Source organism: Nicotiana tomentosiformis, chromosome 12 (genome assembly GCF_000390325.3).
Source record: "Nicotiana tomentosiformis chromosome 12, ASM39032v3, whole genome shotgun sequence".
Lineage (NCBI taxonomy): Eukaryota > Viridiplantae > Streptophyta > Magnoliopsida > Solanales > Solanaceae > Nicotiana > Nicotiana tomentosiformis.
The window spans coordinates 26234758-26245195 of record NC_090823.1 but is presented as its reverse complement, the minus strand read 5'-3'; the positions used below and the strand labels follow the sequence as shown (position 1 = coordinate 26245195).

General features: G+C 42.6%; 1 protein-coding gene across 1 annotated transcript; it reads right to left on the bottom strand.

The window, feature by feature from the left end:
- Positions 1-8578: 8578 nt before the first annotated feature.
- Positions 8579-9801, bottom strand: LOC138902381 (uncharacterized). Its single transcript, XM_070190241.1, has 3 exons — positions 9396-9801; positions 9288-9349; positions 8579-9157 (listed from the first exon to the last, which is right to left on the bottom strand). Exons 1-3 carry the CDS (start codon positions 9799-9801, stop codon positions 8579-8581), a joined length of 1047 nt encoding a protein of 348 aa, XP_070046342.1.
- Positions 9802-10438: the final 637 nt, after the last annotated feature.

Below are 10438 nucleotides of genomic sequence, written 5' to 3'. Positions count from 1 at the left end.
CCACCAATAATGCTAACTCAAGTCCTGGTACATCTTCGTGGCACCTGGATGAACGGAATACCGCAAACTGTGGGCCTCCTCAAGAATCAACTCATGTAGCCCATCTACATTAAGCACACAAATCTGACCCTGCATACTCAACACCCCATCATCTCTAATAGTAACATCCCTGGCATCACTGTGTTGAACCGTATCCTCAAGGAAAAGCAAATGGGAATCATCATACTGGCTCTCTCTTATGCGATCATATAAGGAAGACCGAGAAACCACACAAGCTAGAACTCGGCTGGGCTCTGAAACATCTAATCTCATGAACTGGTTGGCCAAGGCCTGAACATCAACTGCAAGTAGTCTCTCGCCAACAAGAATGAATGCAAAGCTACCCATACTCACCGCCTTTTTACTCAAGGCATCGACCACCATATTGGCCTTCCCAGGATGATACCGAATAGTGATATCATAGTCCTTTAGCAGCTCCAACCATCTCCGCTGCCTCAAATTTAGATCCTTTTGTTTAAACAAGTGCTGAAGACTTCGATGATCCATAAATACCTCACAAGACACATTGTAGAGATAATGCCTCCAAATCTTCAATGTATGAACAATGGCTGCCAACTCCAAATCGTGGATGGGGTAGTTCTTCTTTTGAGGCTTCAATTGACGCGAAGCATAAGCGATTACTCTACCCTCCTGCATCAAGACACACCCAATATCGATCCGAGAATCATAACAATACACTATATAAGAACCTGAAGCTGAAGGCTAAACTAGAACTGGAGCTATGTTCAAGGCAGTCTTGAGCTTCTGAAAGCTCTCCTCACACTCATCCGACCACCTGAAATAGACGAGCTTCTGGGTCAATTTGATTAAGGGCGATGCAATAGACGAGAAACCCTCCACGAGACGATAATAACCGGCCAAGCCGAGAAAGCTCCGAATCTCCATAGCTGAGGACGGTCTAGGCTAACTCTAAACTGCCTCTATCTTCTTTAGATCTACCTGAATCCCCTCACTGGACACCACATGCCCCAAGAACGCCACCGAACTAAGACAAAACTCACACTTGAAGAACTTGGCATAAAGTTTCTCCTCCATCAGCCACTGCAGCACAATCCTCAAATGTTGGCATGTTCCTCCTAGCTACGAGAGTACACTAGGATATCATCAATGAATACTATGACAAACGAGTCGAGATAAGGCTGAAATACACTATTTATCAGATACATGAATGATGCTGGGGCGTTGGTCCACCCAAAATACATCACAAAGAACTCATAATGACCATAACGGGTCCTGAATGCTGTCTTTAGAATATCCGAGTCCCGAATCTTCAACTGGTGATACCCAGACCTTAAATCAATCTTAGAGAACACCCTCGCTCCCTGAAGCTGGTCAAATAGATCATCAATGCGCGGCAAAAGATACTTGTTCTTCATTGTAACTTTGTTTAACTACCTATAATAGATGCACATCCGCATAGTGCCATCCTTCTTCTTCACAAATAGAACTGGTGCACCCCAAGGCGTCACACTAGGCCTAATAAACCCCTTATCAAGAAGTTCCTAAAGATGTTCTTTCAATTCCTTCAACTCAGTCGGTGCCATAAGATACGGAGTAATAGAAATGGGTTGTGTGCATGGCACCAAGTCAATTCCAAAGTCAATATCCCTGTCAGGCAGCATGCCCGGCAGGTCTACAGGAAATATATCCGGAAAGTCTCTACCAATGGAACATAATCAATAGTAGGGGTATCAGTACCAACATCCCTCGCAAAGGTCAAATAAGATAAACAACCCTTCCCAACCATCCATTGGGCCTTCAAATATGAAATAACTCTACTGGGAACATAGTTTAGAGAACCACTCCACTCGATCCTTGGCAAACCCAGCATCGCCAACGTCATGGTCTTAGCGTGACAATCCAGCATAGAATGATATGGAGAAAACCAATCTCTACCCAAAATCACGTCGAAATCAACCATACTAAGCAATAAGAGATCAACTCTAGTCTCCAATCCCCCAATAGTCACTACACATGACCGATATACACGATCCACAATAATAGTATCGCCCACTGGCATAGATACATGAACAGATGAGACTAAGGACTCATGGGGCATATCCAGATAATGAGTAAAATACGATGATATATACGAATAAGTGGAACCAGGGTCAAATACAGTAGCATCCTTGTGGCATAGTGAGACAATACATGTGATCACTACATCTGAAGCAACATCATCTGGCCTGTCAGGAATAGCATAGAATCGGGCATGTCTGACACCTGATCGGCCTCCCCCTCTTGGGCGACCCCTAGCTTCCTGAGCCCTACCCCGAGCTGGCTGGGCGGGTGGTGAAGTAACTGGTGCTAAAGTCGTGGCCTGACTCCTCTGCTAAACTTGACCTCCGGTAAGGCGGGGACAGAACCTCTTAACATGACCCAACTCTTCACACTCAAAACATCCCCTCTCAGAAAATGGTGGAAAATATTGAGGCGGACCCCAAGAACTAGAATAACTACCAAAAGAACCTGGTGCAAATGAACCCTGAACTGAAGGTTCACGAGATAAACTCTGAGCTGGGAGGGCATTGAGGGATGGTTGGCTCGGTCTAGCACTGTATGAACCATGGTTAGATGATGCACCATGATGGACTGGACGAGCCATCTGAGTAGGCCTATAAGGACGACCCCTGTGGTGGTAGAACTGACCCCTAAAAGGAACACTACCGAAACCACCTGATCCACGACGCCTCTTGGCCTCCCTCTCCTCGTGCTCCTAACTATGGACCATCTCTAATCGTCAAGCAATATCAACCACCTCATCGAACTGAACACCAGATACACTCTCCCGAGTCATAGAAAAATATAACTGATAGGTGAGGCTATCAATAAACCTTCTAATCCTCTTCCTCTCGGTGGGAACCAACCAAATTGTGTGACAAGCCAACTCTGAAAATCTCATCTCATACTGGGTCACAGACATGTCGTCCTGGCATAGCTGCTCAAACTGCCAGCGCAGCTCCTCCCTACGGGTCGGTTGCACAAACTTCTCCATGAAGAGAGCAGAGAACTCACGCCATGCTAGTGGTGTAGCATCGACTGGCCTTCTTTTCTCATAGGCCTCCCACTATCTGAAGGCAGCCCCAGTGAACTGGAATGTAGTGAATGAGACCCCACTGGTCTCCAGAATACCCGTCGTGTGAAGTATCCGCTGGCACCTATCCAAGAAGTCCTGGGCATCCTCAGACTCAGCCTCACTGAATGATGGAGGTTGGAGTCTACCAAACCTCTCAAGTCTCATCTGCTCATCATCAGTCATAACGGGACCCACCTAGGCCTGAGCAGCTGCAACCGAATGGGATGGCAATATCCCCGGCATCTGAAGTCCATGCATCACCTGCTCTGGAGTACGGGCGATGGGAGTCTGAGTACCTCCCCTGGCCTGAGAAGTGGATAGCGCGGTCTGAATAGAAACTTCCTGAGCAAGGCTAGTGCACACCGTCAAAATCTGAGCCAAAGCCTCCTGAAGGACTGGGATCACAATGGGCACAGCTGGTGCCTGAGCTGGCCCCGCTGGCTCAACCATATATCGAACCTGCTCCTGAGCTGGAGCAACTGGTGGATCTGCATGTGCTGCTCTAGCTGCTGTACGAGCTATACCTCTACCCCTACCATGGCCCCACCGCGACCTTGGCCTCTCGTGGCCCTGGCTACTAGTACTGGTGGCAGTCTGTCCTGTCTAGTAGCACGTGTCCTCACCATCTGTGAGAGAATAAAATAATAGAAGTTTCGATTTCCGGAATCAACAAATTCACACGACAAGAATACAAGAATGTGAAGTTTTCTAAGGGTTCGGCAGTCTCTTGAAGATAAGTACAGACGTCTCCGTACCGATCCGCAAGACTCTACAAAACCTGCTCATGACTCGTGAGACCTATGTAACCTAGGCTCTGATACCAACTTGTCACAACCCAAAACCAACCCGTCGTGATAGTGCCTATAATGGTACTAGGCCAGCCGACTATTCAGACATTTCCAACACTTTAAATCCTTGAAAGATACCGAAATAGTTTAAATAAACGAAAATCTCTTAAAACGGGATAGGAAATAATCACTCAATACATAAATTCTACCCAAAACTGAAGTGTCACTGAGTACATGAGCATCTACGAAATAACAAAGTCTAGTACACTGTCTAGAAGTAAAACTGAGTAAATAAATAGAAAGATAAGGGAGGAGAGTCAAGGTCTGTGAATTCCAAGCAGCTACCTCAATGATCTCCGAAGGTCTGGCCTTTGAAAATCAACAACCGCCGAAACCGGAAGCACCTGGATCAGCACACGAGGTGCAGGGTGTAGTGTGAGTACAAATAACTCAATAAGTAACAAATCTAACCTTTGAACTGAAGTAGTGACAAGTCCAATTATTACGCTCCACTTTCAACATTTAATAGTATGGAAAGTTACAGAAGATATAACAATGATATCTTAGATATTTATATTCTACAAGTGGAGGTACAAGAATTTAGACATGCTTTCAACAAGAACTTAGACATGCTTTCAGATTTCACAACAAAACTTAATACATAACAAGGTAGATCCAGCCCACGTGCAAATAAAACAGGGAAGATCCAACCCAAATGCCATAACTGCTAGTATTGCGCCCACTGTGGATGTGCAGACTCAGGAGGGGCCGATCCATCCCAAGCGCTATAATAAGCCAAATCCTAGCATCAATCAATAAAGCTTGTTGCGGCATGCAGCCCGACCCCTTAACTATCACTCACAATAGGCCATCATCCCCACTCAATCTATAACCTCTCCAGTCTTTCGGGCTCACTAAAAATCATGATAATCAGTCCACAATGATGATATGATATAAAATGTAAAGACAATAGAGACTGAGACATAATATGCAAGTTATAATCGTGACTGAGTACAAATTGACAGATTAAGCAATTAGTCCTACAGCAAAGAATGACCACTATGGGTCCCAATAGTACCATCATATAGCCAAAGCAGGGTTTCTAACATGACTGACACCTCACTAGAACTAGCACATGGTGAAAATACGAGTAATAGCAAGATTTAACAACTATTCAGTTCCATGGAATTGACCAAGTCACAATTCTTACTATTCACGCCTACATGCCCGTCACTTAGCACATGCGTCACCTCAACACCAATCACATAATACGAAATTCGGGGTTTCACACCCTTGGAATCAGTGTTTTAAAAGGCGTTTCGGGGCGAGCCCTGGGGCGAGGTGCACTAAAAACGCCCCGAGGAGATGGTATGGGGAGAAAGTCTCAAGAGGTGTACACCCAGCATTTAGGGGCATACGCCCGAGTGTTTGAGGCGTATTTTTTTAGTGAGGCGTAAGCCCTAGAGACCTTTTCAAATTAAAATAAAATTTGTTGGATAAGTCCTTCATATAATACCCAAATTCCTAAAAGTCAGCTTGGTAATTACTCAAAAGTTTTAAAAAGGAACTAAAATGTATTAAATTTAAAAGTCAAGACCTTTTTTATTGATTGAAGACCTAATTCATAGTCTTTCCCAATTCTTTATCTTGTCCACTAGTTTACTAATATCTCCCAAAAGCAACGAATATTCAATTTTGTTTTTACAAATACAAAGAGAACTTCATTCTCCTTCATAGCAACAAGTTCAAAGTTCAAATTGTAGGTTAGTCATCCTTTTTGTTCCTCCATGTAGAAAACTTTATTCTTTTAGACTCAAGTTACTTGTGCTTATAAGTAGCATATAATAGATTATTTTGACTAGTTTTTGTGGGGATGGAGCACATCTATAGCATATAATAGATTGCTTTGACTAGTTTTTGTGGGGATGGAGCACATCTATATATATACACCACATATTTATAATTTTCTTTAATTTTTATGTAATTTTACATGTTTATAAATATTTACTCTCCGCTTCTGCGATCCCACACGAGCAGGTGTGAGTCCGCACCTGCGAAAATCCTTCTGCATCTGCGCTCCACAACCCCCAGTCCAAACTCCGCTTATGCGCCTCCCAGCTCGCACCTGCGACCAAAGCTCTGCATGTGCGATTACCCCAGCAGACTCCTAGCTTCAGCAATCATCCAAACTCCAAATTCGATCTGTTAACCATCCGAACTCCACCCGAGGCCCCGGGACCTCAACCAATTATACAAATAAAATCCTAAAACACGATACGAACTTAGTCGATCCCTCAAATCACATCAAACAACATCAAAAACACGAATTGCACCCCAATTCAAGCCTATTGAAACTAAGGAAATTCCAACTCTATAAACGCTACCGAAACCTATCAAATCACGTCCGATTGACCTCCAATTTTGTATACAATTCACAAATGATGCCATGAACCTACTCCAACTCCCGGAACCCCAATCCGAGCCTGGTAACCACAAAGTCTAACTCTCAGTCAAACTTCCAAATTTCCAACTTTGCCATTTCAAGCCTAATTCAACTATGGACCTCCAGATCACAATCCAGACACGCTCCTAAGTCCAAAATCACCCGACGGAGCTAATGGAACCATCAAAACTCCAATCTGGAGTCGTTTACACATAAGTCAATATCCGGTAAACCTTTTCAACTTAAGCTTCCAATCTTGAGACTAAGTGTCTTGATTCATTCCGAAACCTCTCCAGACACGAATCAACTATCCCGGAAAGTCATATAAAAACTATAAAGAACAAAATCAGCAGTAAATGGGGGAACGGGGATACAACTCTCAAAAAGACCGGCCGAATCGTTACATGTTACTTTGAGATAAAGTTACTGTCTTGTAAAGACGCACAATCATCATCCTCGAGGAGCTGGTCCTTAACCCTGAGGAGCTGGTTCTTAGAGTGGTTAAGCAGCTAGGTTGAGGACCTGGTTCTTAGAACATTTCATCTGAATAAACTTTGTTAATCATCAAAATCTCAATACTAAACAAATTCCTCCTTTTTGATGATGACAAACTTTGTTCATACTAGAACCAAGTACTCATACCAAATCATGATCATCAAACACATCACATCACACAGACAGACATATCCACACCAACACAACATCCCCAACTCTATATTCCCCCTTTTGGCATCATCGAAAAATAACAAAAAGATGTTAGACATATTAAGCACGCAGTTAATGAAAGATTCATGGCCACTTAGGCTACATCACAAGCTCAATATTTATCAAAGCAAACAAACTAAGTTGATGATCTAACCATGTGCGAAGCATTAAAACATTATAAGAGAAGTCATTTAGCAGTGCCAAAATAAGCCCAGGGCCTTGTCTTAAACTATTAGAACAAAATAAACTAAACATGTTGCAACCAACTCAGACTGGAACAGAAGAAACAAAAACTAAAGCATCACTGGATAACACAAGAAAATAAGGACACTGGAGAAGGACCAGGTTCGTGGGTGAGAGGCAGAGGGGCTCAATGCTTTCACAAGGGTGGCAATCTGTTAGGCATGAGCTTCTCTTTCCCATATGAGCTCTTCCCTAAGCTGCCTGATTTCTTTTTTCAACTCATCATTGTATTCTCGAACCTTGGCATTCTCTTCAACAGCCAACTCCAACCTCTTAGTGAGCTCTGTTGACTTGCTACTACCAGGTAGAATAGAAGAACATGTTAGTCCTCTAGCCTTGATCTCCTCATAGCCACACTGCTTGAGGGTAACATCATCCCAAACATCATTGTGATTTCCAAACTTAAGCTCGTGCAAGGCAATATTGAGCTTCTCAAATAGCTCGGTCAATATGAAGCCATAAGGCATAGCATGCTTAGGCTAGGAAGTGTTTGCAGCTCTTGCCATGTGTTGAATCATCAGACTAGGGAGATGGGTAGGTTTACCAGTGTCAAGCAGTTCCATCACAGCCATATTCAACAGGGTAGCCTTGTGTCTTCTCTCAGACCTCTGCAAAATACAGGAATTGACAAAGTGAAACAACTTGTCGAAGGGGGTCATATCAGTCTTATACACCTTCTGGGGAGCATCCAATTTAAATTTTTAAGAGAACTTCCTTGTGACCACAATTTCTGTGTCCACATCATTATCTATGGCTAGCCACTTTTTCTTCAAGTAATTGTCAAAACCTAAAGAGGGAATATTCAGATGCATCCCCATCCCCTCAGCATCAAACTCCATCTCAAACCCCCTTACATTACTCTTGACCACCGTTCCATCAAACTGGAAGTTTGCATAGAACTCCTCCACAATAGGTACACACACAGGAGGGAAAGCCTTGACAAACATGTGTTTCCAGTTTTTCAACTAGTTGAGCCATCCCTTTTTCATTAGTATTTGCAAGAATCTTCCAATTCAGTACATTTATGTTCCTGAACTCAGTGAGTTTATCAACCACAACAAGCACACTTTTTCTCTTCTTTCCTCTACTGGTACTTGTAGATGGGGTATAAGTCTTTGTAGATTTGACAACCTTTCTCTTTTGTGTTGATGACTTTTCTAGCAGAGCAAAATCAGACTCATCTTCTCCATCCAACTCAACAACAGGTTCCACAACTGAAACTTGCTTCCTTGGTTTCTTGGCACCTCTGGACTCTTTCATGATTTATTCATCAACAAACTTTCTTTTACTCCTTGTGAGATGAGTTCTAGCAGGAGGAGTCATTTCTTTCCTTGCAGGGATAACAGGCTTTGTTGCTTTCACAGGGGTCTTCCTGGTTTTTTTTCCTACTGCATACAAGGGCAATTTATCTTCATCACTACTGACCTCCTCATCTCCAGTGAAAATAGTTAACAAGGGCCCAGTTTCTTCAGTCCTTTTCTCTCCACTTGCTTCCTCTGAAGGGGCTATGACAGTGTTCCCAATAGTCATAGAGCCTTCTGATTCCCCACTTGTATTATCATTCTCTTCCTCACTCTCTTCATCCTCTCCTTCACTCTCACTTTCTTTTTCTTGATCCTCACTTTCACTCTCAGAATCACCTTCTTCCTCACTATTCTTTTCTTCCTCTCCAGAATCATCCACTTGTTCATCTATCTTATCTTCTGTCTCACTCTCCTTCTCTTTACTAGAATCTCCCTCATTCTCACTCTTTTTCTCTTCATTAGCCATGTCCTGAGTCTGATGTTCCTCATGACTGGCCACTATTCCTCCTGCTTCCTCACCTTCATTATCATCCTCATCCTAAGTCCAGCTGAAAGAAAGACCATCAGATGCATCCTTTTATACTGGTTCTTTACTACCTTCCCCCTGAACCATAAGCATAACATCAGTGGAATCTACCCTTCTTCGGAGTTGCAATGTTCGTTTCTACAGTAGGTTCCTCCACTTGTGATTTATCTCTTTTGGGTGGGACATTATCTAAGGGTACAACATCTATAGCAGATAACACAATATATAACTTTGATGGAGGGAGTTTTACCTGACTTGTTGTAATTGACATTGATTCCCCCTGAACCACATGCTTCATTAACTACTATGTCTACTTTAGCAGCAGCATCAAGCAATACCTTGTCACTCTTTATAGATTTTCTTAGAGTAGTTTTGATCTTGGTTGACTTAGAGGTGTTTTTCGAAGCAAACACATATGCATGGGTGGTTGGTATTAGAAGTGAAGGCCCAGTATAATTAGGAACGGTGAGTGCATCAAGAACAAGGGATGATGGTATAGATACAGTGGAGGATATTGATGGAGAAGGAGCAGGTGTGGGTGCAGGTTCACTTGATGGTTTGACATTTTTCTTTGATTTGGGCTTCATGGTCTTGGATTTGTCTTCAGTCTTGGATGATGATTTTTCTTTAGAAGAGGTTTGGCTGGATTTAGGCATGATGATGAGAGAAGAGAATCGATGAAGGGAAAGAGAGAATTATTTCTTGATTCTTGCTTAGGGTTTGAGAGGAACAGTGAGGTCTGAGAAATTGATCATAATGTGCTTTTAAAGATGTAACTCCTGATTTGACTAGAAGAGAGAGTAACCAAATTTGACTTCTAACGGGACTCTAATAACGGTTACTTTGACTGTTAGGATTTCAGGAGTAATTAAACTCTAATTGCTCTAGGATTCCCCCTTACTCTTTGACTAGATGACAACTAGAAGTGATGCTAACAGGATTAGAAAGTTTAAGCATAGCAGTAATTTAAGGTATTAAGCCTCAATGAATTAAGACAAGATGGCACGTACCTGAGTCAAAGAACCAACTCCCTAGTAACTCCTTAATCATTTCTGCAATAAAGCTTCACCACTACAAGTTAGTATCATACAACGTAGTTATCAGCTAGACTTTTCTAGGCAAGTGTGTGTGCTTAATACAAGCATGAGACTGAATCAAACACATTGTACTTGACTATCTACATCTAATTATACTTTTTATAGACAATCATTGGGGTTCGATCTAGTTGGAAGTATTAGTTAGACCTAGTTCCAGTTCATTCCTTTCAAAGTGATCCCTACTCAAAGCTTTAGT